Source organism: Lepisosteus platostomus, chromosome 16 (genome assembly GCF_059453375.1).
Source record: "Lepisosteus platostomus isolate fLepPlt1 chromosome 16, fLepPlt1.hap1, whole genome shotgun sequence".
Classification (NCBI taxonomy): Eukaryota; Metazoa; Chordata; class Actinopteri; order Semionotiformes; family Lepisosteidae; genus Lepisosteus; species Lepisosteus platostomus.
In genome coordinates this window covers 1,262,213-1,289,436 of record NC_142626.1, presented here as the reverse complement: position 1 = coordinate 1,289,436, position 27,224 = coordinate 1,262,213, and the positions used below count along the sequence as shown (strand labels likewise).

At 53.9% G+C, this 27,224-nt stretch overlaps 2 protein-coding genes and 2 long non-coding RNA genes across 4 annotated transcripts in view; 2 read left to right on the top strand and 2 right to left on the bottom strand.

The window, feature by feature from the left end:
- LOC148646605 (uncharacterized) overlaps positions 1–12,278 on the bottom strand; it is a 37,978-nt gene extending 25,700 nt beyond the window's left edge. Inside the window, exon 1 of the mRNA XM_088609410.1 lies at positions 11,775–12,278. The gene's annotated coding sequence lies outside the window, so the exon portion shown is untranslated. The remainder of the gene's footprint in view (positions 1–11,774) is intronic.
- On the top strand, positions 339–7,632 carry LOC148646607 (uncharacterized). The gene is made up of 2 exons (XR_015927798.1): positions 339–711; positions 7,492–7,632. It is a non-coding gene; the product is annotated as an uncharacterized LOC148646607 (long non-coding RNA).
- On the top strand, positions 10,495–12,158 carry LOC148646606 (uncharacterized). The gene is made up of 2 exons (XR_015927800.1): positions 10,495–10,986; positions 11,664–12,158. It is a non-coding gene; the product is annotated as an uncharacterized LOC148646606 (long non-coding RNA).
- A 2,112-nt stretch (positions 12,279–14,390) lies between the features above and the next one.
- LOC148646604 (amino acid transporter heavy chain SLC3A2-like) lies at positions 14,391–21,506 on the bottom strand. Its single transcript, XM_088609412.1, has 8 exons — positions 21,350–21,506; positions 19,852–20,265; positions 18,622–18,795; positions 18,437–18,537; positions 18,193–18,332; positions 16,904–17,219; positions 16,174–16,227; positions 14,391–16,077 (listed from the first exon to the last, which is right to left on the bottom strand). Exons 2-8 carry the CDS (start codon positions 20,252–20,254, stop codon positions 15,730–15,732), a joined length of 1,536 nt encoding a protein of 511 aa, XP_088465538.1. The 5' UTR covers positions 20,255–20,265; positions 21,350–21,506; the 3' UTR covers positions 14,391–15,729.
- Positions 21,507–27,224: the final 5,718 nt, after the last annotated feature.

Sequence of the window (27,224 nt, the reverse complement as noted above, 5' to 3'; positions counted from 1 at the left end):
CTGGGTCCACAGCTCCCAGTGTCACAGACTGTTCTACTGGACTGGGACAACAGCTCCCAGTGTAACAGGACTATTCTACTGGACTGGGACAACAGCTCCCAGTGTAACAGGACTATTCTACTGGACTGGGACCACAGCTCCCAGTGTAACAGGACTATTCTACTGGACTGGGTCCACAGCTCCCAGTGTCACAGACTGTCCTACTGGACTGGAGCCCCCAGTGTAACAGACTGTCCTACTGGACCGGGACCACAGCCCCTATAGTAACAGACTGTCCTACTGGACCGGGCCTGGAGCTCTTGTTGTATCACCATTATTCAGCTACGCTGCTCCCCAAGGGCACCAATATTAATGTGACTCAGTGCAGCAGCCTATCCAGTAATACAGAAAGTAAATTCAGGTCATTGCCGTGTTTGGAAAGCACATGATGTGGGCACGCATGGCAGGAGCAGGGCTCAGCGTGGAGCAGGCTGGGAAGCTCTGGCCGCTCCGGGACCTCCCACAGAAACAGCTGGAAACCCGGGTCGTCCTGCCGGGCCAGAACCGGCACAAGTCCGGGGACTCCGGGCATGTTGGTCCGGGAGCTCCCCACCCCAGTAATCGTTTTAAAAGACACCTGTTCTTCTCCTTTCAGCCTGGAATGAACCTGCACTCGTTCCTCTGCAGTTTTAGAGACTGGTCCGCCTTCTAACGGGCTTCGAAGACTGAAAGGTAAGAACACTGTACACTCTGCGTGCGCAGGAAGAGGGGCTTGTGTGATGGGTTTAGAGAAGCGGCCAGTTACCCCGGCGCGGTGCTTACACCCGCGGCGCTGCACGGCCGGTCTCTCTCGTGGTTTTGTGTCAAGAACACAAACAAACAGAGGAACGATGCAGGTCTCTCTCTCTCTCTCTTTTTCAAATGTCGCCGTACCATGACACAGTAAAATTGAGAGGCGCCGCTTTCTCTTCAGCCCGGCTGTAAACTCCGAGCGCAGGAGGGAGAGGGAGAGGGAGAAGGAGGGGAGTTTTTGTGCGCTGTCGTGTTTCGTGTGCTCAGACCGAGACAGACGGAGGAGGCACGGCACCGCGTTATTTCGAAAGGGCAGGAGCCGGCCCGTGGACGCCGTGGGGAGGGGGGGAGGAGTCGGCCCTGCGTGACTGATTACCAGAGAGCTGTGGGCTGACGCGCCCGGCGGGGCAGGTGTCTACGGGGAGTAGGAGAGAGGGGAGAGATCGGGGGGTTAGAAAGCGCGCTGAGAGAGCCGACAAGTCAGATATTGTATTTAGTCATCAGGCTCGCTCGACGTGAGCGCTAACGCGTCTCTGTGTGTGGGTCTGTGCGAATAGGCGCCTTCGCTCGTACCTGTCGGTGTGTCTCTATACCCCCCCTCCTCCTCCCGGACTGCGCGAAACCTCGCCTCCTCAGATCTGTACCGCCCCAGCGAGCGGCCCCCGCTCATAGCGAAACCTCGGCCCGGCTCTCCCAGTCATACCGAGACCTGCGCTTCTCAGAAACGCGTCTTCGAACCCGGGGTCGGGCTCGGACCGGGAGCGCCGGGAGATCTCGCCTGGAGACAGCGCTGCTCCAGATTGCCAGCGGCTGAAATGTTGCGACTCGCCGAGCAGACTTATTCATAGTCACGAGGTTCACAACGGCATTATTGCAGCCGTAGTTCTGCCCCACGGTACTGCCCCCAGAGCCGGCGTGGCAGCGACAATTTACCCAAATTAAGGAATTAAGGAGGGTGGTTGTGACCACGGAGGGTCGGGGGGTGTGAACGCAGATTTAATATGTCACGGACTTGAATGTCTACACAGCCTTTGTCCCCAGAGCGACTGTGAACAGCATTTCTGACATTCTGTTCAGCAGATCCCAGCTGAGGAACGGCCCTGCTCTCGTAGTAGACCGGATAATAATAATAATAATAATAATAATAATAATAATAACGGCGTTCTTAAACCTTGACGCCTCACGGACTTCCTTAACTCTGTCCAACTCGAAAACAGTGCAGTCTGGCCGCACAGGAAGCACCTTCCACGGTAAAAGAAAAAAGAAATATCCAATGGCCGTGTGGGATAAACGCGGCTATCGCTCATCTCCCTGGTGTCAGAAGAAGCGAAGGTCGCATCTTCTAGGGAAGTTGAGGAGTTTTAATGTTAGAAAGCCCGATGTATTCAGGGCATGTTCACCATACTTGGGCTCAACAGCGTGTCCAATGTTGCTCTGTATCATGCTGCTGTACTGTTCTTGGACCGTATTATTGTCGTATATATTTATCCGATCTTGATGCGTAAGACGATTTCCCTTGGGGGCAATAGTTCAACTTCAATTCAATCTCTCATTCTTCCTTTAGGAAACTAGATCGTCTTTTTTTGTTTGTTTGCTTTAATCCCGGGTAAAATAAAAAGGTGAATTGGTTAAGCACGGCTTAAAAACACATTTTAAAAACTGCGCCCTGCGTGTTGTCGCGGCCCCGCGGTGCCCAGAGGGTTTAGAAAGCGAGATTCATAACACGGCCTGCGTTTCGAAACGGTGTCTTGGCCCGCCGGCAGATTGAGTGCAAGGATTTGCCGTGTCACGCTGTGTCGTGTCGTGTCGTGTGCAGGCCCACGCTGGGATATTCACATCACCCCGGTGCTTCAGCCCAACCACCAAGCGGCGACCTTTCGGGCGGTTTTTCCACACCTGTCTCAGTTGTCTAAATCAGAACTCCTTTGTCAAACACCGTCTCCCACCTAAAACACACTGAAAACCCCCGGTATTTCCGAAATCATCTCCCCCCTCAAGACCGAGTTTAAATTGAGCTAAGGGCAGGTTGGGCCCGTCTCGGCGGTTCACACCTGCCCTGCCAGCGGGGGAGGCGGCAGACCCGCTTGGATTCCGGGTGAGTCCGCGCCCACGGCCGCGGTTTCTCCAGCTGTGAAGTCTTGGAAGACGGACGGGTCAGTTTCGCCCGCAGACCACAGTGGACACGTCCACACTGCAGCTTTTAAACGAGTCAAATAAACGCCGCTATACCGCTGGGGAAAATGGCGCCACCGGACCGATAATTGGGGTGTGACTTCCATCAGCCTAGGCGCAGACGGGCGGCTAGACTGCCTCGGAATCACGCACAAAAATATCAACGACGGAAGCATTTCTGCCGGCGCTCTTGACGCTTCTCAGGATCACCCACGGCTCGTAACAGCGCGAGTTCGTGATCAAGCAAGCGGGTTGTTGTCAGTTGCTTCTCGGTTTTATTCCAAGATCAACAAACCAGAAAAAAGACACGCGTTTCTCGTTTTAAACATTCCCCGGCCGCCCAAAAGAAAAACACTCACGCACTCCCTTGTACTGTGTCTGATAAACACGGTAAATCAGGTCACGGTAAACCGAACCAGCACAACCCACCCTGCTTCAGTCGACACGAGTCGACCGCTTGCTTTGTAAGAGCCGGGGTTTTTAAGACACGCTCCAGCCACCTCACGGCACACGCAAACTGTTTTAACAATTAACCATAAACAATTAGCCATAAACATAGCAAACACTCATTTTTAATAGTATCACCCTCCGGAGCTCGACTGGGTGTGAAGTATTGTCACTGAGAGCACGGTCGTGGTGGAGGTCTGTTCAGTGCTGTTCACGGGCAGCATCCTTGCGCTACTATGGTATAGTGCGTGAAAGGCGCTATATACGCGTAATATCCGTTGATCGTCATTTTGTTTTACCTGTGCTCGGTAATAGGAACAGACACGCAGTTCTCGCACAGCCCTTCAGGGCGAAAAGCGCAATTTATCGAGAAAGGAAACGGAGGTGTGGTTTACGATGCGGGCTTGTAACGGGACCCTTAGCTCCAGACGGTTATCAACGCGCCGGGTTACTGTAATCTGATGCTCGCAGATTAACTAGAAGTCACGACGCCGGCAGTGAGGTCAGGCAGCCGGGCTGAGCGGTGAGTGACGAGCGACCGGTTAGACTCCAGTGCAGAAGAGAAAGCATGCAGACACAGGGGCCAGACAGGCGTTCTGTATAGTGCACAGGACTACCGGCATTCTGTGTCCGAAGCAAGCTTCTTAACTGAGGTGTTAAATGTTGTCAGTAGTGTGCAAACTACATCGGGGTGTCCAGTGGGGTCAGTGCTGGGGGTTCACATTGCACTGAGGTGTCCAGTGGGGTCAGAGCTGGGGTCACACTGCACTGGGGTGTCCAGCGGGGTCAGAGCTGGGGGTCACACTGCCTTGTGGTGTCCAGCGGGGTCAGTGCTGAGGGTTAAACTGGACTGAGATGTCCAGTGGGGTCAGGGCTGGGGGTCACACTGTACGGTGTCCTGTGGCACAGCACTCTGATCCTCTCCAGGTTTTACAGTGTTGTCAATCAGAGTCCTATTACATAGCTGACCCCGCCTCTGAGAAGGTTTTACAGTGTTGTCAAAGTCCTGTTGCACCTCTGTCTAATCCACTCAAGGTTTTACAGTGTTGTCAATTAAGAGTCCTGTTGCACCTCTGTGTGATCCACTCCAGGTTTTACAGTGTTGTCAGTCAGAGTCCTGTTGCACCTCTGTCTGATCCACTCCAGGTTTTGCAGTGTCAATCAGAGTCCTATTACATAGCTGTCAGATCCACTCCAGGTTTTACAGTGTTGTCAAAGTCCTGTTGCACCTCTGTCTAATCCGCTCAAGGTTTTACAGTGTTGTCAATTAAGAGTCCTGTTGCACCTGTGTGATCCACTCCAGGTTTTACAGTGTTGTCAGTCAGAGTCCTGTTGCACCTCTGTCTTATCCACTCCAGGTTTTACAGTGTTGCCAATCAGAGTCCTGTTGCACAGCACTCTGATCCACTCCAGGATTCACTCGCTGCCAGCACAGCCAAGACCCGGGGCTGGAGACATCGAGAGTGTTGCCTCTTAATGAGAAACCCCGCACTGGCCGCCGGGCAGTGCCCAGCCTCCCCGCCGTGTGTGCGCCCTGCAGTGGGTGGATTTAAAACAAAACCACCAGAAGCGGGATCCGGTAAATCCTGGCCCGCTGGGAGCTGTATTTCTCTGCGATTTTTGATGTTCTGGGCCGCTGAGTCAGTGCGCTCTGGGGCGGCAGTTTGTCACCTCGTGTGAGAGAGACGCTCGGTTCACAGGACGAGTTATCTGAGCTGGAGTCTGTTCTGCCCGCTCCCCCTCCCTCTCTTTCGCTCTTCCCCCGTCTGTCTCTCTGTGACAACGGGGGGACCGAACAGAGCCCTTTTTTGTGTCTTTCCTTCCGCGCCACACGACCGTGGAGAGAGGTGGAGCGGTCGCCGCGCCTCGATCCTCTGCTGTCCGGCTGACCGGATCTCTCTTCCTGCAAACGGACGCGTTTGACCACATCGCTAGAATTTGAACGTTCAACTATCATGCCAAACCACACTATACTGCACTTATTAATGAAAAACAATGTAATTCAAGTGCAATGGCGTAAAGGAAGACAGTAACAGTCAACTACCACGTAAGACGGCATTATTTAAAAATAAAGATAAAAACGGCTAAGAAGAACCGAGTTAAGTTTGCCGCCGAAACATTCACGGTATTTAAAAATTTGAAAACGAAGTTATCACTTTATCACACAAATGAATACATTGTGATGTATTTAATCGCAACCAGTAAACCGTGTTTGAATTTAATGTAAGGGTGTGCTGTGTTTTAACGGGTCTGTCTGCAGTCACCAGCACACGCTGGCAGGTGGTTTCAGCTGCACGATTCACGAGCTCGGCATCGGACTGAAGTCAGTCACTGTCCCCTCGGGATACAGCTTTAGCCCTGTTTGTCCCGTACCGCATGTACAAGGCAAACATATGTATGTTAATACTGTACATGTGTAAGTACAGTATTATGTATATATGTACAGTATCATGTGCATATGTACATGTATAAGTACAGTATTATGTTTATGTACAGTATTATGTATATATGTACACGTGTATTACAGTATTATCTGTGTATGCGTATGTACAATAATATGTACATGTATATGTACATTATTATGTACATGTGTAAGTGCAGTATTATATATATATGTACATATGTATGGACAGTATTATGTATATATGCATGTTTATGTACAGTATTTTGTGCATATGTACATGTATAAGTACAGTATTATGTATATATTTATGTTTCTGTACAGTATTATGTATATATGTACATGTGTATTACAGTATTATGTGTGTATGCGTATGTACAATATTATCTACATGTATATGTACATTATGTATCTATGTATGTACATTATTATGTTCATGTGTAAGTACAGTATTATGTATATATGTACGTTTTAAAGTATAATGTATATGTGTACGTGTATGTACAGTATTATGCACCTATGCGTATGTACAATAATATGTACATGTATATGTACATTATGTACATGTGTAAGTGCAGTATTATATATATATATGTACATATGTATGGACAGTATTATGTATATATGTACATGTGTATTACAGTATTATGTGTGTATGCATATGTACAATATTATCTACATGTATATGTACAACATTATGTATATATGTATGTACATTATTATGTACATGTGTAAGTACAGTATTATGTAGATATGTACATGTTTATGTACAGTACTATGTGCATATGTACATGCATAAATACAGTATTATGTATATATTCATGTTTATGTACAGTAGTATGTATATATGTACATGTGTTTTACAGTATTATGTGCGAATGCGTATGTACAATATTATCTACATGTATATGTACAACATTATGTATCTATGTATGTACATTATTATGTACATGTGTAAGTACAGTATTATGTATATATGTACATGCGTTTTAAAGTATTATGCATATATGTACATAATTCTGTATATGTACATACAGTATCATGTACATGTGTATGTACAGAATTATGTATATATGTACATGTGTATGTACAGTATGATGTAGATGTGAATGGACAGAATTGTGTATATATGTACATGTGTATGTACAGTATGATGTACATGTGAATGGACAGAATTGTGTATATATGTACATGTGTATCTACAGTATCGTGTACATGTGAATGGACAGAATTGTGTATATATGTACATGTGTATGTAAAGTATGATGTACATGTGAATGGACAGAATTGTGTATATATGTACATGTGTATCTACAGTACTATGCACATATACGTATGTACAATATTATGTACATGTATTATGTACAATATTATGTATATATGTGTGTGTAAGTACAGTATTATGTGTATATATGCACATGTGTTTTAACGTATTGTGCATATGTACGTGTATGTACATTAATATGTATATATATATGTGTACATGTGTATGGAAAGTATTATGTATATATGTACATGTGCATGGACAGTATTATGTGTATGTGTTTTAAAGTATTATGTATATATGTACATGTGCATGGACAGTATTATGCACATGTGTATGGACAGTATTTTGTATGGTTTAGCCCTGAACAACTGAAGAATTGTTCTATCCTTTTATTCCATCTTATTTATTATATCTTTTATTCTAACCTTTTCAGCGTCCAGCTGGCTTATGGTTCGAAAGCTGTCGTTCGTGGACTTCGCAGGCAACAGGTGTCAAAAAAACTGAACGAAATCTTCTCAACTTTATCGCCAAATTAAAATAAATGGAAAAACTCCTCGAGTCTACCTTAAAATGACACCGTGTGGTGAGACGGAGGTTGTTTGCGCTTGCGTCCTGTTTGTGACCCCCAGAAAGAGGCACACCCCAGTTCAGAGCGACTGAGCAAGCCAGCACAGTGTCGACAGTTGCGCGGTTGTCTGGTGGGCGGAGGGTGCTCTTGTTCCAGAGTATTTGAGAAGCGCTGTTACGGTAGATGCCAATAATATGCTGATTCCGGGGACTTTTTTTAAAAAAAGAGAAATATTTGCATTAACGCGTTTGCCCGGTCCCTGTTCCCTGGCAAGGTAACCGGCCTGACCGCGCGACCGCCTCGCCCTCCCACGTCCGCGGATGCCGACCGCAGCCGCGTCGCCGTGGCAACGCGCGGACGATCACCTGGTCGCCGGGAGAGGCTCGCTCTGACTCAGGAGCCGGAAGTGAGATCAGGGCCCGGCCCACGCGTGGCGGCGGGAAACTTCGCACTTACTCAAAGAGAGACAGTGGGGCAGAGAGGCGGCGAGCCTGAGAGAGAGAGAGAGAGAGAGAGAGAGAGCTGCACCTCGAACGCAAATGTCAGATGTTCTTCCTCCACGCTTGTGCCCAGCGGTGGCGGCACAGAGAAAACCAGTCTCTGCACAAGCTGGGAAGCCTGCTCCCTTTCCCAGGCCTGAACTGCGATAAACCCCTGGGGTGGGGCTGCCTGAGCACGCACATGAGCCAGGTCTGCTGTTGCCTTCACCTGTGCACTAACCATCACTCCTCTCACGGGGCCCCCGACATAAGAGTCAGTGCTTTCTCTCCTGTAGCCAGGCATGGTGAAGGCAAGGCCACCTTTACTACCACTGAACAGCTGGGACTAATTGTAGAGAGCTACTCACTCCTATAACACATGCCATGCTGGGCAGGTAGATCGGGCAGTGCCTGCTGCCTGTTATAAGTGGTCGCTGTCAGGTCACAGCAGAGCAGAGGTCTTGATCTGGACGATCAGCAACTCCCCACTGAAGAAAGCTCTCTCAGCAAGCAGGGACTCTCACTTATACATGAAACGACACATCAAAATACGGTTCATAATGCAAGCGGAAAGTTCCAGACCAAGCCGAAGAAGGGTTCGAGGTCGGCAGGCGCTCAGAGCTGGTGATACGTTCTGTTAGAACACTTTGAGACCGCTTGAGAAGCACTTTTTACAGGCATCGGGTGCAGCACCACTGTTGGCTGTGAGCCCATCAGTCGGACCTGCTGTTCACTGACCCCGCCTCTGAGAAGACCCACCGATCAGCTGACCCTTTATCCTGTCACTGACTAGACCCAGGGGTCAGCTGATCAGCGTTCCCGCCACACGCCCCTTCATCATTAACACACGGCCTCACAGGACACAGGACACACACACACCCAGCACAGGACACTGACCCAGCACAGGACACTGACCCATCACAGGACACACACACACCCAGCACAGGGCACTGACCCAGCACAGGACACACACACACCCAGCACAGGACACTGACCCATCACAGGACACACACACACCCAGCACAGGACACTGACCCATCACAGGACACTGACCCATCACAGGACACACACACACCCAGCACAGGACACTGACCCAGCACAGGACACACACACACCCAGCACAGGACACTGACCCATCACAGGACACACACACACCCAGCACAGGACACTGACCCATCACAGGACACTGACCCATCACAGGACACACACACACACACCCAGCACAGGACACTGACCCATCACAGGACACTGACCCATCACAGGACACACACACACCCAGCACAGGACACTGACCCATCACAGGACACACACACACCCAGGACAGGACACTGACCCAGCACAGGACACACACACACCCAGCACAGGACACTGACCCATCACAGGACACACACACACCCAGCACAGGACACTGACCCATCACAGAACACTGACCCATCACAGGACACACACACACCCAGCACAGGACACTGACCCATCACTGGCCCATCACAGGACACACACACACCCAGCACAGGACGCTGGCTCATCACTAGCCCATCACAGGACACTGACCCATCACAGGACACACAAACACACCCTGCACAGGACACTGACCCATCACAGGACACACACACACCCAGCACATGACACTGGCTCATCACTGGCCCATCACAGGACACACACCCTGCACAGGACACTGACCCATCACAGGACACACAAACACACCCTGCACAGGACACTGACCCATCACAGGACACACAAACACACCCTGCACAGGACACTGACCCATCACAGGACACACACACACCCAGCACAGGACACTGGCTCATCACTGGCCCATCACAGGACACACACCCTGCACAGGACACTGACCCATCACAGGACACACACACCCTGCACAGGACAGTGACCCATCACAGGACACACACACATAGACCCTGCACAGGACACTGACCCATCACTGGACACACACACACCCTGCACAGGACAGTGACCCATCACAGGACACACACACACACCCTGCACAGGACACTGACCCATCACAGGACACACACACACACCCTGCACAGGACACTGACCCAGCACAGGACACACACACCCTGCACAGGACACTGACCCATCACTGGACACACACACCCTGCACAGGACAGTGACCCATCACTGGACACACACACACACCCTGCACAGGACAGTGACCCATCACAGGACACACACACACACCCTGCACAGGACACTGACCCATCACAGGACACACACACACACCCTGCACAGGACACTGACCCAGCACAGGACACACACACCCTGCACAGGACACTGACCCATCACTGGACACACACACCCTGCACAGGACAGTGACCCATCACTGGACACACACACCCTGCACAGGACACTGACCCATCACTGGACACACACACCCTGCACAGGACACTGACCCATCACAGGACACTGACCCATCACTGGACACACACACACACCCTGCACAGGACACTGACCCATCACAGGACACACACACACACCCTGCACAGGACACTGACCCATCACCGGACACACACACCCTGCACAGGACACTGACCCATCACTGGACACACACACACCCTGCATAGGACAGTGACCCATCACAGGACACTGACCCATCACAGGACACACACACTCACACCAGGGCCAACTCTCCCAGAAGCCAATTAACCCATCATGAGTCTGTCTCTGGACTGTGGGGCGCCCCAGAGGAAACCCATGTGAACCCGGGGAGAACACGCAGACTCCACACAGACAGCACACCAGGAACGGAACCTGGGGCCCCGGCGCTGCGAGGGCAGCAGGACCCAGCCCTGCGCCCCGCCTCTCCAGCGGCGGTGTGCACACCAGACGGCACAGCTGCTCTCGCCAGCTGCTCCTAACCGCGGTGGGTATCTGCCCGCACGTCTCCGCCTGCCCCCGCCCCCCCGAGCAGACCGCCGCCTGCTGTTCTCTGCGTACGGAGGGCGGGGATTGTGCAAGACGCGCGCAGGAGAACCGGCGAGAAACTCCTCACAGTGAAACCTCCAGCACATAAAACCAGGTCAGCTGCCCAAGATCCCCACTCGTCTCTCCACGCCCGTGCCGTGTAAGCGTCTGCGTCAGGCCCCTCTGCGCCGCACGACGCCACCTTGCGTTCTACAGAACGTAGACGCCGGATTTTACGCCTCCCCCGCCGCACACACACACACACTTGAGAGGAGGCGGATGCCGTCTCGTCGACCTACGCCGGCCGCGCGGTGAGCCCACCCACGCACGCACGTGTACAGTATCTCTCTCCCCCCCCCTCCCTCCCTCCCTGCGCCCCATCCTGCCCCGAGCCCTAACGGTGCATGGCGCGGCGCCAGGTGACACACACACACACACCGCCGGCGCTGCAGGCGTCTTCCTGACACCTGTGCCAGCCTGGCACGCTGCCCTGCCGACGCGGGGCTCCGGGCCGGGCCGGGCCGGGCCGGGGGAACAGGGCTCTCCCGCTGGGAATGCGTCTGTCAAACAGCGGGACGAGTGAAGACTACTTGCCCCTCCCGTGACGATGGCGAAACGTTTGTTTTTTTTTTTCAGAATCATCCCCCGTGATTATTATCGCACTACTCGATTGCTCTCCTACAGTTCCTAGTTCCTCGAGTTTGACAGGGAATAACAGAGACGTCGCTGCGCTGTAGATGTCCTAACCTCCCTATCTGAAGCCTCGTCCGGCGACGCGCCCGTTTCTAGAGCCACCTGCCGCACAGAAAGTCTCCCTTTCCTGCAAAGGCCGGGGGGGAGGGGGTGTCTTGTCGCAGCTCAAGACACAGCCGTCTTTATCTCCGGGGATTCTGAGCGCTGTCTGGTTGACCTTCTCGTGTAACAGAACAGCATCTGGCCTGCTGTCTTTGGCGAGAGACAGCAGGTGAGCGGGCAACACCAATACTGACGATCAGGCCGTTTGAAGACGGACATGGATTTCATCTGAACAGCTGAAGAGAAAACGGCGCAGCAGCACTGAAGCAGGAAACTTAACTTTTGAAAAACCTCCCTTGTCGGGGCTGCGTAATAAAAATTGTAAATCACTCTGAACGAATTAAAAAAAAAACGTGGCTTTTGCATTACTTGCACATCTCTTTCCTAACCTATTTTATTGACAACTGAGTTCACAACGTGTCCATTTTGGGTCCTGAACCGTTTTCGTAAACGACAGCGAAAAAGGTGATCTCACGAACCTGTTTTTAAGGACAACAAAAGACCAACTGCGCCACAGCACCTGCTGCGTGACGTCAGAAGTACAGTGAGGTCACACACACGGGACAAGCGCGCACACGACAGTGCTTGGGCGCCCTCTTACGGCTGGTGGTCGTTACTGCACGACACCGCGGCAATAGCATCTTACTGTAGGTCGGTGAAACTTCATGCCGGTTCGTATTTTAAATGAAACTTCATATCGAAGCACTTTCATTGCGTGTTTAACGGGCAGTGGGGCGGCGAATAGAAAAAAAACCCAAAATACCTTTTGTTCAAACAGTCTCTTTCAGAGTTAAAAAAAGGTGGGTGCGTCTCTATCAGGCCCTGCACCTCACACACAAGGCCCGGGCCCTGTCCTATAGCAACGTGTCGCGCACATGTCTCTGGAGCAGCGCACAACTCCACACGTGAGAAAAAAACACGCAGCATTACAATCTCGGAAAGCTTGGGGGTGGAAAAGCTCATCGGTATGAAATCTTCTGTGTCTTCTCTCCTACTGCTGATACTCTTTTTTTTGTCAGCCCTGAGATGTGTCCACTGCCCACACACTGCCGTGTTAAGTGTTGAACACGCAAACAGTGCCGTTACGCTGGAAACTCAGTGGCCGGACGCCGGAGCCCACAGCGCCCTCTTGTCGCGAAGCCCGCCGATGACGGGCCGACCGCACTGCTGCAGAGTCACCACTAGAGGGGGCAGTGTTTTAACGAGGCGGTGCAATGCTCACTAAAACTCACTACGGGGCGACGTTTTCCTTCATTTTCCCCACCTTTCTGTCTGTGGGAAATCGGATGCGTTTCCAAAGTGCTTCAGAATCGACCTGCGACCAGAAGAGGACTCACTGCCCTGCCTGCTCTCACCCGGGGCCGGGTGTCTCGTTTGTGCTCTGGCTCTTGGTCGGCTCTCCTGCACTACCTGACTCCCATGACCTGCTATGGAGTGGGGCTGCAGGACTGCTCTTCCCGCTGTACTTCAGCTGTTACTGTTTTCCGTGAGCACTTCTGTACTCTTTTTGTCAGCCCTGAGACGTGTCCACTGCCCACACGCAGCGTGTTAAGTGTTGGACACGCAAACAGTGCCGTTACGCTGGAAACTCAGTGGCCGGACGCCGGAGCCCACAGCGCCCTCTTGTCGCCTTGTGAGCGAACTGCACGTCCAGGGGGGGGAGCGCCGCTCCCTGTGCGGAGCCGCCCTCTAGGGGCACGAACACTGAACTGCGGGCCGGCGGCGCCGTGAGGAACAGGCTCCCGCTTCAGTCCTGCAGCGGAGCTCCCGGCACAGGCCCGCGTCGCCTCTTTTCCTGAATTTCGCCAACTCCTGACCCCAGAGGGCAGGAGAGCGGGCTGGGAGCCGGAGCAGACCAGCTCACGCCACCGGATAGTCTGGAGCACCCGTTGATAACCACGACTAAGGGGACCGGTGTGGGGGAGTGGGCTTAGTTCAGTAAAACTGGGGGTTGAAGTATTGAAGCATCCAGATCCAGCAGCCCTAGTGCTGTCTGCAGACCCCCTGCTCCAGTGCAGACAGACACAGGCCCCTTTCCCGACTGGAACTGAGTGATCCGCAGACAGACGTGGCCGGAGGCAACAGAGCTCAGGGCAGGGAAGCCCTTGTCACTCCTGCTGTATCCCCTGGGCACCAGGCCCACACTGGGAAAGCCCACCTGCTCTCAATTTACTTACTGGCTCAGGACAGGACTAGAGAACAGGACCGCAGTCCCGTGTCGACTCGGGGCGGAGATGTCTGGAGCCCGGGCTCGAGACCTGCCGCTTCACGGGAGACCTCGGATTCGGGGAGAACGACCGGAGCAGCAGTTCAGTCCCCTCCCTCCTCTCTACACCCCCCCCCCCGCACCCCGACTCTCCCTGCGCAGAGCTACAGCAACAGGCTCGTCCCGAGAGGCCGCAAGAACGTTGCGTTCACCAGTGCCGACGCCGCAGGGGAGGCTGGACATGGCAGCCTGCGGTCGTCGACTGACCCAGGTCCGCGAGGAGCAGGAGCAGAGCCAAATCGCACCAGAGGCAGAAGCCCCCCCCCCCCCACCACCACCACAGAAGACACCAGGGGCCAAAATACCTGTTCCAGCAACTTTTATTTCCAACAGCCCGTCACCCAACCCGCACAACCGAGAGACGCAAAGTCTCTGCAGTCCGGCCGGGCTGGAAGTCTTTCATTAAAACAGCAATCCAGTGACAAAACAGACGTCGCTAAAAAAAAATCACCTCTCCACGCACTAAAAACAGGAGCATTACAGTGACACGCTGGAATGTCTCAGTTGTGGTAATGGAATGTCTAGGGGACAGTCGGGGACGTTGGGGACACTGGCCTCTGGCCTGAAGACTGCAGGCTAGCGTGTGAGTGTGCACCCGTGTCCTAGTTTATCTTAGAGCCACACACACACACGCACCAAGCAGGTACAGGTCCTGCTTCTCCGTTTCCGTTCAGTCCGTTTAACAACTAAAAAGACATTTAAAAAGAGATTTAAGCTGTCGGGCAGGGACGGCCCCTCATCACCGACACCGACTGAACCGCTGAAGGGCTAACCAACACGTCACGGGCCTTGCAGGATCCAGGACCAACGGATCCTGCCATTATTAGAACTCGGTCCTCTTCAAAAAGGATAATAAAATTCAGTTTCCATTCAGAAACCTTCTCTCCCGGAAAATGAACTGGCTCACAGGCCCATCAGACAACAAATGGGAAAGGCCAGGTGTGTTGGAGCAGAGTGTATAGTACTGGTTCTGGGTCAGGTCAGTGTGTTGGAGCAGAGTGTACAGTACTGGTTCTGGGTCGGGTCAGTGTGGAGGAGCAGAGTGTACAGTACTGGTTCTGGGTCGGGTCAGTGTGTTGGAGCAGAGTGTACAGTACTGGTTCTGGGTCAGGTCTGTGTGGAGGAGCAGAGTGTACAGTACTGGTTCTGGGTCGGGTCAGTGTGTTGGAGCAGAGTGTACAGTACTGGTTCTGGGTCGGGTCAGTGTGGAGGAGCAGAGTGTACAGTACTGGTTCTGGGTCGGGTCAGTGTGGAGGAGCAGAGTGTACAGTACTGGTTCTGGGTCGGGTCAGTGTGGAGGAGCAGAGTGTACAGTACTGGTTCTGGGTCGGGTCAGTGTGGAGGAGCAGAGTGTACAGTACTGGTTCTGGGTCGGGTCAGTGTGGAGGAGCGGAGTGTACAGTACTGGTTCTGGGTCGGGTCAGTGTGGAGGAGCAGAGTGTACAGTACTGGTTCTGGGTCGGGTCAGTGTGGAGGAGCAGAGTGTACAGTACTGGTTCTGGGTCAGGTCTGTGTGTTGGAGCAGAGTGTACAGCAGTTCTGGGTCAGTGCGGATCAGTAGTTCTGGTTCTGGGTGGGGGGGTAGAGGGACGCAGCGAGCAGGAAGGTGGCGGGGGCGGGGCGGGGGCGCGGCCGCCGTGCTCAGGGCGTGTAGGGGAAGCGCAGCAGCAGCCCCTCGCTGGGCTCCAGCCTCAGGTCCGCCAGCTCCAGCTGCTGGTCCCGGGCCCGGCCCGGCCCGGTGCTCAGCACCACGGAGGCGGCGCGCGGCAGCCCCACCTCGCCGGCCAGGCCGCAGGGGGCGGACTGGTTGGCGAAGTTCAGCAGCGCCAGGTAGCGCTCGCTCTGGTCCCACTCGCGCAGGAAGGCCAGCGAGGCCGGGCAGGCCAGCCGGAGCGGCCGGAAGTCCCCGTGCTCCAGGGAGCGCTCCCGGCCCCGCAGCTCGCTCAGCTCCCGGAACAGATCCCGGAGGGCGAGCTGGCCCTTCTGGACCTGGGGAGGAGGGGGGAGGGGGTCAGCGACGGAGGAGGAGGAGGGCTCTCGAACCCCAGCCCACCCCCCCTTGCTGAGGCCGGACGGGAGACTCACCGTGTCCGCGGTGTCCTGGGACTCGTTCCACAGCATCCTGGGAAACGGCTTGCCCTGGGAGGACGCAGGGGGAGGGGAGAGGGGAGGTTTAGAGGGAGATGTTTTCAGGCCCTGTCCCGCTGGGGTGAACCCCAGGACACGAGCTGAGAGCACCGGAGCGCGAGTGTGTGTATGGGCCGCCCAGAACAGGCTCTGGGGGTCAGAGGTCAGATGTCACCTAACACCCACCTCTAGCTGGCTAATAATAATACAGGTGGGTAGCTGCGTCAGCATGCGTAGGCTGCAAAGGAACAAGTAATAGGTTTATTCCATGCTGAAAAAAAGAAGAAAGAGAACACAACGTTTCGGCCGTGGAGCCTTCTTCAGGTGTCAACCTGAAGAAGGCTCCACGGCCGAAACGTTGTGTTCTCTTTCTTCTTTTTTTCAGCATGGAATAAACCTATTACTTGTTCCTAATAATAATACAGTACATTATATAACAATAATACAGTATATATAGCCCTGTCACTATACTGGGGCACCAGGACCCACACAGACCGCAGGGTGAGCGCCCCCTGCTGGCCCCACTCACACCTCTTCCAGCAGCAGCCTCAGGTCTCCCAGGAGTCTCCCCTCCAGGTACTGACCAGGCTCACACTGCTGGGCTCCAGTGGGGCTGCAGGGTGTCGCGGAAAAGAGAAGCACCTAATCCAGGTGAATCCCACCTGGTAACGGTCCCCCCCCCCCTCACCTGCTCGTCCTGGAGCCCGATCTCGTCGCCGTAGTTGAAGACGGGCGTCCCGGGCAGCGTGAAGAGCAGCAGGTGGTACAAGCAGACCAGCCGCTGGGGCACCAGCGACGCCAGGTGGCCCGCGGACCTCCCGCCCACGTTCCAGCTCATCCGGCTCTGGTTCAGCCCGGTCAGCAGCGCCTCCACCGCCACGGACAGGTCCGAGGCGTCCTGGTTCAGACGCAGGAGCCCCGACAGGAGCAGGTCCACCTGGGTGCGGTTCTGGAGCTCCATGATCTTGTCAGACTGGTTTAACGCCGTCACCCCGATCAGAACCCTGTGGACAGAGACCCAAAGAGCTGAGATTTTGGCACTGAGGCCTCGGGCCCCTGTCGCGAAACCCGCCGATGACGGGCCGGCCGCACTGCTGCAGAGTCACCACTAGAGGGGGCGGCGTTTTAACGAGGCGGTGCAATGCCCTCTAAAACTCACTAGGGGGCGACGTTTTCGGTAATTTCCCCCACCTTTCTGTCTGTGGGAAATCGGATGTGTTTCCAAAGTGCTTCAGAATCCACCTGCGACCAGAAGAGGACTCACTGCCCTGCCTGCTCTCACCCGGGGCCGGATGTCTCGTTTGTGCTCTGGCTCTTGGTCGGCTCTCCTGCACTACCTGACTCCCATGACCTGCTATGGAGTGGGGCTGCAGGACTGCTCTTCCCGCTGTACTTCAGCCGTTCCCGTTTTCCGTGAGCATTTTTTTTTTACTCTTTTTGTCAGCCCTGAGACGTGTCCACTGCCCACACGCAGCGTGTTAAGTGTTGGACACGCAGACAGTGCCGTTACGCTGGAAACTCAGTGGCCGGACGCCGGAGCCCACAGCGCCCTCTTGTCGCCGTGTGAGCGAACTGCACGTCCAGGGGGGAAGCGCCGCTCCCTGTGCGGAGCCGCCCTCTAGGGGCACGAACACTGAACTGCGGGCCGGCGGCGCCGTGAGGAACAGGCTCCCGCTTCAGTCCTGCAGCGGAGCTCCCGGCACAGGCCCGCGTCGCCTCTTTTCCTGAATTTCGCCAACCCCTGAACCCAGAGGGCAGGAGAGCGGGCTGGGAGCCGGAGCAGACCAGCTCACGCCACCGGATAGTCTGCAGCAATGCACCAGTGCAGCCGAGATCAAGCCCTCTGACAGGCACCTGACTCTTGATGCTGCGGCGTAGTGGGGGCTGCTGGACCTGAGGGGGGTCCCCCCCCTGCACCCGAGACACCCCGGGGCCCCCCGGGAGGGTCGGCGCTGGCCGGGTCGGCGGCCCGCTCACCTGTCGGCCGGCTCCGAGCCCTCCCACTTGGTCTTGTTCCACAGCTCCTCCCACAGCGCGGGCGCCTTGTCCACCAGGTGACCCAGGCCGGACAGCTGGATCCCCTTCACCCCCAGCCCCAGCCAGAAGTCAAACGCCCCCTGCAGGAGAGGAAGAGAAGCACAGGAGGCCCGGTGACTCAGAGGGCGGGAGGGGGGTGCAGGGGTGGGAGCCAGCGCCCAAGACAAGGCCGGAGGGGGGTTACCTTGATCTTGGCCTGCTGGGAGGGGTCCTGCAGGAATTTGTCGCTGTACCAGGGCATCTGGCCTCTGTAGTTAGGGGTGAGGTCGACCACCACAGATATGCCTGAGGGAGGGAGAGAGGGGGTGAGCCCAGGCCGAGGACGACCATGGTCTCCCTCTCCCATAGAGGACGGGCGGGCCAGCTCACCCTTTCCCTGCGCCTTGCTCACGAAGCTCTTGAAGTTGTCCAGGGTGCCCAGCGAGCCGTCGACGGCATCGAGGCTCAGGTCGGTCTCAGAGTCTGTGGGGGCCTTGTGGAGGGACCCCAGCACCAGGCCCTTGATCTTCAGCTGGCTCAGGCTGTTGATGTGGTCTTCCATCGCTGAGAGAGAGAGAGAGAGAGAGAGAGAGAGAGAGAGAGAGAGAGAGAGAGAGAGAGAGAGAGAGAGAGAGAGAGAGAGAGAGAGAGAGAGAGAGAGAGAGAGATATTTTATAATATGTCTTTGTTGTAAATGTCTGTAACATGTCTGTAGATTTTATTTTACTTCTATTTTGTTTTGTTCCATGTTAATTTTATTATTTTTATCTGCTTTGGCGACACTGATTGTACCCATCGGTCATGCTGATAAAGCACCTTGAATTGAATTGAACTGAGAGAGAGGGAGAGGGAGAGGTCAGACCCCCCCTCCGGCCTAACCTGTCCCACCGGCCCAGGAACAGCCCCGGGCGCAGTTGCTTCCCGGCAGCCCGAGCTGTGCGGCCCGCCGCTGCGCGCACGAGGAACACATCCAGCCAGGACACCGCTGCCATTGCCCTGGGAGACGGCGGCGCGACCTTTCCCCCACTTCCCTCTGGCTGCCTGTGCTGACTGCAGCAGTCCTCTCAGCTGACTGCCTGATGGGGCTAGGGCGGTGGGGGGGGGGGGAACCGGCTCGCTCTGGCTCAGGGAGCAGCTGGTGTCCCAGTCACATGACTCCCGCGCTCAGCGAGGGAGAGAGGGGGAGGGAGGATGTGTACGCTGGCCCCAGAGCCAGGCTGCTCCTGTACACACACACACACAGCAGAGCGCAGAGCTCAGGGAGGGGAACAGCAGAAAGGCCCGGGCTGCTTTCGAGAGGAAGTGAGGCGGCACATGAGCTCAGAGGGGTCAGTAAAGAAGCCTAAGTCACCCGGGTGACCAGGCCCCCTTAAAAGCCGATAGTAAAAAAGCCCAAGTCCCCCGGGTGACCAGGCCCCCGAAAAGCAGATCGTAAAAAAGACTAAGTCCCCCGGGTGACCAGGCCCCCGAAAAGCCGATTGTAAAAAAGGCTAAGTACCAGGGGTGACCAGGCCCCCGAAAAGCCGGCCGTAAAAAAGACTAAGTCCCCTCGGTGCCACCGAACCAGAGGCCTGATCCGCTCCGGGGTTCACGCCGGTGTCCCCCCACACCCCCACTCACCTTGCAGCGCGGGCTTCTGCTTGTCGGCCACGAAGGCCTGGGGGTCCCCGATCTCGTAGAGGGGGCCCTCGTTCCACCAGCGCATGGGGGGCAGCGGCCTGCAGCGCGGCGCCTGCACGATGATGACCACGGCGCCCACCAGCATGCCCACCCAGCCCAGCCAGAAGAGCACCAGCAGGGCCCAGCGGGTGCGCACCCAGCCCGGCGTGCCGGCCACCTTCAGCAGCTCCTCCTTGGACAGGCCGGTGAACTTGGCCTCCGCCTCCTCGGGCATCTTCACCTTCACGCAGCCGTTCTGCTCGCCGGCGGCCTCCTCCTCGCCCGCCGCCTTCATGGGCTGCTTCTCGGGGTCCAGCTCGTTCAGCTCCACGTCCTTCAGCTCGGCCCCGGCGTCCTGGCTCATGGTGGCGCGCTCTGCGGGTGGGGGGTGGAGAGGGAGAAGGGTCAGTCGGGGCGCCGGGGGTGGGGGGCATAACGAGGACAGCGTCACACGCCAGCACTGAGGACGTCACTCCGTTCCCAGCAGCACACGTGACCCCCCCTCCCCCCTAACCAACGCCGACGTCTTTATCCACGAGGTCTCGCCTGATCGCCAGACGCACGCTACCCCCCCAGGCACGGAGGCTTGACATGCGGAGCGCACTGCCCGGCTCCCCTCTCCTTCCTCGGCTCTGACGAAGCGGAGAAGGTCATGCAACTGGAACACGCGACTCCCCCCCTGCTGTCGATGCACAGCAGTGGTGTAGATGTGTGTCGATGCACAGCAGTGGTGTAGATGTGTGTCGATGTACTGCAGTGGTGTAGATGTGTGTCGATGCACAGCAGTGGTGTAGATGTGTGTCGATGTACTGCAGAGGAGATGTGTGTCGATACACAGCAGTGGTGTAGATGTGTCGATGCACAGCAGCGGTCTAGATGTGTATCGATGTACTGCAGAGGAGATGTGTATCGATGCAGCGCAGCGGTGTAGATGTGTGCAGTAGACTAGTTTACTGCCCTATGTACACGTATATCGGGATTCTCTGCGGACAGACACCACCACCCAACGTAGACGATAGGGGCAATGAATATGTTGTAGCAAGACCAAAAGAGAAGAGCGGTCGACTACGCCATACTGCAGCTGTGAAGATGTAGCGCTTAAGATCCAGTATCCGCGCCGGCCATGTCAGGCGGATGAACCTCTCTGTAGAGAGTCCTCTGAAGAGAGGATGATGCAATTGTACTCCTCGTGTCAGCTCAGATCACGGAACAGACGCACAAGCAGAACACACCCCCACAGCATCTTATTTTTTAAATTTGGAACAGGTTAGCCAGCGTCGACGTGTCAGGTGTATCTTCAAAATAATTAAATCAAATATTTTAAAATAATCATCGATTCAAAAAAAGGCTCAACAACCAGGTCGGCGCTGTGACAGCCCGTACCGCGCGGATGGTATTCCGGTTCGGTCAAAGAGAGCCAACCAGGGAACGTCGACAGCCCACGGTCCCCTCACCTTACCTGTGTGTTTGAAAAAAATGAAAGCCTGGGTGTTTTAGCGTGAAAATATCCTTCCAGTAGCTCGAGTCTCAGACTTGAATTACTCGCTCCCGGCTCTGCCGCGTATATACTGCCGGTCTGCCGGCCCCGCCCCCCACCTCTTACGTCACCGCTGTTAAGGTGGCACTGCCGCCGGGAACGTATGTTCGTGACCAGGGATTATATCCCTTCTTAAATACAGGCATTGTCCTTGACCTGAATGATTACGAAATACCGTGGCGCTTAATAAACTGGCGCACTGTACCATGAAAGAACACACCTGTTTAAACCTGATAAAAGTATAAAACGCAGCACGCAGCAAAACGCAGAACTCCCTCGTTGAACGTTTAAAAGATTAAAAACAATTAAATAATATGCACGTTAGAACGGAGCCGTCCTCGCCGAGAACCGTTCTTGCATTCGTAAAAACGGGTCTTGTCACGTTCAACGAGGGAGTCCACCTTAAAAGACCTTGAAAATGAAGATAGAAGAGACGCCTTCGCCCGCTTTCGGGTGACGAAACCCCGAGCACAGCTGAAAACAAGACACACATTCCGGATCTCTGTGTTCCCTGGACAAACCGAGAATAAACACGCCGTCTTCTCTGAACTGCTGTCGAACTGCTCCCCCTCTCGGGTTTCTCCGGTTTTAACGTGCAATAATTTTTCTGTCTGCAATGAAGGATCATTCCCGGCTATTGAACATCTAATTGTCACTACTGATGCCTGATGATAAAGGCCGTTATATTAAAAACTGAAGGAAGAGGCTGGATTGGGGCAATACAACAGTCCTGTTATACTGGGAGCTCCAGTCCAGTAGGGCAGTCTGTGACACTGGGGGCTCCAGTCCAGTAGGACAGTCCTGTGACACTGGGGGCTCCAGTCCAGTAGGACAGTCCTGTGACACTGGGGGCTCCAGTCCAGTAGGACAGTCTGTTACACTGGGGCTCCAGTCCCAGTAGGACAGTCCTCTGACACTTGGGGCTCCAGTCCCAGTAGGACAGTCTGTTACACTGGGGGCTCCAGTCCAGTAGGACAGTCTGTTACACTGGGGGCTCCAGTCCCAGTAGGACAGTCTGTTACACTGGGGGCTCCAGTCCAGTAGGACAGTCTGTTACACTGGGGGCTCCAGTCCCAGTAGGACAGTCTGTTACACTGGGGGCTCCAGTCCCAGTAGGACAGTCCTGTGACACTGGGGGCTCCAGTCTATAAGCAATGGAATACACTTGGCCTTCTGCAGCAGAGGCACCAGTAGAAATATGTCAACAGTAAAAACTGGAGTGCAGAAAGCCTGCCCAGAGGGGCCCAGGATCCATCTGGGCAAAATTACTTGGCGTTTGTCCAGATGGCTGAGGGAGACCGGTCGTCTTGCCAAACCCCCGATGAAAAGCAGCTGGGATGCAGGACTGTATCGACTACTCATACACAAAAACAAACCCCTCCCATCCCAGCAGCCTAAGGGGGGGGGGGGGGGGGGGGAGAGAAGAGATCAGGATCTCAGGTTTCACGAAAACACAGCGTTCTTAAAGCCAGAGGATCCTGGGCACAGCCGCCCTGGTTACCTCCCTCTGCTCCTGCAGACCCGGCTGCCTCCCTGCTGGCCGCAGACCGTGGTACCAGCCCAGGAGACCATCCGGCACCACTAGTCCATTCGCCTCCGGATCCCTCCGGACAGGCACACATGTCCCGCAGCACGGCGGAAGAAAGGCTCGGTCTGCTTGCAAACCTATACTTCCCAGCTTGTTCCACGCTCCAACCATCCTTTGTGTAAAGAAGAACCCCCCCCCCCCCCCCCACTATCTTGACTATAAACGCACTTGTGCAGTTTCCCCTGGTCCAGGATCGTGATTCCGTGTCTCACTGGGTCGGCGTTGTCGGAACACACAGGACAGCCCGGGAGCAGATGGGTGGCCAAGGGTTCGGCTGGCAAAGCCAGTACTTCGCACTACGCTTGGGGAGGGTCTGGGATTGGGCTCGGAAAGGGGTTTTGCCAATGGGAGATGAGGGCAGGACAGCGGGACAGGAAGACACAACGGGGGCTCCGCTCTCGAAAGGGGTTATCACTCAGACCCTTCTGCTCCAGGATCAGAGCAGACGCCCTGTGCCTGCACGCCCTCTTGACGGTCAACAGATTAAGACAACGTTGTTTTACATTAAAAATAAAAAATTACCCGCCCCACAAAGATCTGCTCTCTTCAACTTTCCAGGAAAAATGAAACCGCACCGTCAGCGATTTGGTGAAACAGGAGTCCTGACTTGTTTTTTGGGATACTCGCCCCTCCCCCTGCGCCTCCTTCCTGAGCACATGGAACCTTGTTTACAGTCTCGCCGATCTCCCCAGGCCTCTCATCTGGTTTCTATTCCAGGAAACGGGGGTACAGGTCACTCCCGGACACAATAACAAAACAGGGCCGGAGAGTACAGACCCCCACCGGGAGAGCAGCTGGGGTTTTGCTCCTGTGATCCAGGTCCAGGTTTTTTTTCCCTTTTCTGATCTGCAACTTCTCAGCTCGACTTTAAAGACTCCCATCGCGGTGTGCAGGCTGCAGGGTGCCCCTGTTGTTTATTTTCTCTAAAAAGGAACTCGTTTGAAACCCCACCACCCCTCTCTACAAACAGGAAACACCTTCCATCAGCTCAAAAGAGCTCCTGTTTGTTTTTAATGTGTACGTTCACCCCCACCCGTCTCTCATCCCTGATCCTGGGACAGGAGTCAGAGCAGGCTGTCAGCAGGCTGAGCTTCGTCTGAAGTTCTGTTCAGTTCTCTCCACTAGCAAAGTGCAGACTGGTAAACAGAATCCGTCTGCCACCCCCTAGTCCAGACGAGACACAGCAGATTTACCCCACTGGAATATCCAAGCGCACACTTGGATAAAGAGGCACCAACTAGATAATTATGAATGATCATGAAATATCAAAACTATAAAAAAAAAAGGAGAACTGAACTTATAAAATCTAACCCCTGTCAGGTAAATCTCATGCTGTGCCTGGTAAAAGGCCCAAAATATCTTTGTAATGCTCAGCCAGGGGACAGGAAGAGACACCCCCCTCCTCCTCCATTATGTCTGAGTGGATCAACTCCTTTGAAATGGAGTTGGCTCAGCACCCCCCCCCCAGCAACCTGAACAATGGGCGACTCCGTCTCCCGGGCAACACAGCCCAGGCTCACTGAAGGCAGACCTGGCTGCCAGCTCAGACAGGCTGTGCATCCATCGCCAGCAGGGAGAAACGGCGACGAAGGCTTTCTGCTGTACTGTGAGAAATACTCGGGGATTAGACAAACCGTCAAAATAACGCATCTAACCCCAGAATTCCCACATCTACCACAATGAGAACAATTCCCAGTCCTACAGGGAGATGAGGGACGGAAATGAGCTATGGAACAGTGAGCCTGACTCTCTTATAATGTTTTGTTTGTTGTAAGTAAATGCCCTATGCCGTTGTGTTGAAAGATGATGTATTGGTGGTAAATGCTTCGGCAAAAACTAATTCATCAGTCACAACAATAAACCTGCCGGAGGAGGAAAGGGAAAGGCAGGCCAGGCCACTCGTGCCTCGAAGGAACTCCTGGAAACCGGCCTGTAATACCATGTCACCAGAGAGAATAAGCATTGCGGTGTTGTGCTCAAAGCTCAGATTTCAGCTGCTTTCAGAATGCGCAACACCTGACCCAGTCCCTGCATGGTTACTACCCTCTGAATGAACCTCCACTGCTCATGATGGGGGATTAACAAGTGTAGCCTCTGTGTTTAAAGCAGGGGTGGTGCTGTCCTGGAAGGCCTGACTGGGAATCTGCAGGATTTCATTCCAGCTCGGGTCCGAACAACCTTAACCAGTCCGCGACTGGATTCCCGATGCTCAGGCGATGTGCCGGTGCTTTAAAAGACACCTAGAAAACAGTACAGACACACCAGCACCGGGAGACCTGGTGAAAAGGTTAAACCCCACTTTAGTTACAAGATTACACCCCCAGAATAAAACGCACCCTGCATCTTTAGAGTACAACAATCCCACCGCCTCATTCATACCAGAACTGCCACTATGCAGCCATTAAACAGACTCTACATTAGTATACTGTACAGCACACATCAGTATTCTATAGTTATATTATACCGGTACACTGCTGGAAATCCATAAGACTCGGGACTTTATTCTAGTCAGGAGTCTGCCAGCCCCGTCACCACTATCAGCAAGGTGAGAAGTCGTACATCAGCAGATCTCCTGACCTGAAGTCTCCTGCAGTTACCCTTTGCCTCTTGCTTCTCTGAAGTCTCAGGAGTGGCTGGTCACGCATCAACACAAAGCCTCTTAAGTAATCTCTCTGCTCCTTATCTCCCGCTCCAGGATAAAGGCTCCAGCTGTAAGGACGGGCAGAGCTGACACTGCAAGACTTTTTAGCCCTTTGGCCACATACTTTAGTTACCATCAGGAACCTGGAAATAACTGAGTACACGACTGGCATGTAGGACAGAAAGCTTCCTTCTCTCTTCTCCATGGGCCAGATGGCGGGTCAAATCGCAGCACAATGCAGACGGACGTGAGATCAGGCTCTCAAATGCCACACACTGGCACCGGGGCTCCTGCTGCTTCGCTGTTCACTGCAGGACACCCTGCAGTCGAGACGGCCAAGACGAAATACCAGAAAGGACAGGCAATGTTAACTGCCAAGACGCACCAGCCTGGAAGGAGAACCCAGAACAAGGAGGCAGGGAATAACACAGCGAGACCCCCTTTCCAAACTGTCAAGATGATATTAATTATTTTATCAAGAGCCAACAAACATCAGGTTCTGCACCACTTCCTCACTCCTCTAGAACCATGTCACACGTACTCCACCGCCCTCTAGAGGCGCCAACAGTTAATCCACTCCACTAGCGAAGGGAACTCGACAGGTTTAAGTGAACCCAGGCAAGCGCTAGGAAACTCCGGACACCTGAGGGCAAATATACCCCATAATGTCGGGTAGTCAGACACAGGAGGAAAGAGTTTATCCTTGGGAACAGATGCAAACTGAACTTTGCTGCAAAACACCACGCGTGAACAACATGTAATAACGCCCATTAACTCTCCACTTTACACTGCTTTGGGTCTAAGATAAAACGAGGTTAAACTGTGGATGGGGTTCAGACCTTAAGATTTTTACCTCATGTAATACTCTGGGCTTCTGCGTATTTTTAATGAGCAGATAAGTGAAGATAACTGAATGCCCACAGGGCCCTGATAACTAAGCCTTAACCCAAAGCATAAAAAGGAGAAACCAGGAAGGCTCTCTGTTTGAAGACCAGAGGCCCACAAGCCACCCAGAATTTATGTCAGTTGCGAGACTGCAGAATTAGGTGGAGTAATCACCTTTTCCAAACGCACCCAAGGTGACACAGGAACTATAGGGATGTCAATATAGGAACTACAGGGATTTGTGGAATTTTTCTGGCACTTGGTCAACACCTAAGATCCCTCTGTAAGCAGGAAAACAAGCCTAAAAGTGCCCAGCTGTGGCAACTAGGCCTCTGCGGTGGCCCAGGCTATTCAATCCTCTTGCTGAGCTGGGTATATGCTGTATAATACTCCATTACTGTATTTCCTCTACAAATGTGTAAGGGTTCTTGGGACACCACAAAAAGAGCTTAATGAAGCCAGTGTGTGGAATGGACTAGGACTCAGCTGAGAGAAGACAAGTCTGGCTCCTTCCCAGACCTCTGCTGTGGGAGCCAGTCAGGAGTATTTGCTGATGGGGGTCAGATGTCTTTTTTCTTTTACCAGACAGGTGGAGGAAAAGGGCACTTCGCACCAAACTGCAATGTGCTAAAACGCCCAAAGAGAGGCAGCTGGGGTCAGGGGTCACAGGAATGACAGAAGGC

Bases quoted from the DNA above. Each gene is read 5' to 3' on its own strand.
- LOC148646604 (XM_088609412.1), bottom strand. From the start codon at position 20,254: ATGAGCCAGGACGCCGGGGCCGAGCTGAAGGACGTGGAGCTGAACGAG. The intron at 17,220-18,192 runs GTGAGCGGGCCG...CTCTGTCCACAG, and splicing joins GGCTCGGAGCCGGCCGACAG to GGTTCTGATCGGGGTGACGG. The intron at 16,078-16,173 runs GTGAGTCTCCCG...CCTCCTCCCCAG, and splicing joins CCCAGGACACCGCGGACACG to GTCCAGAAGGGCCAGCTCGC.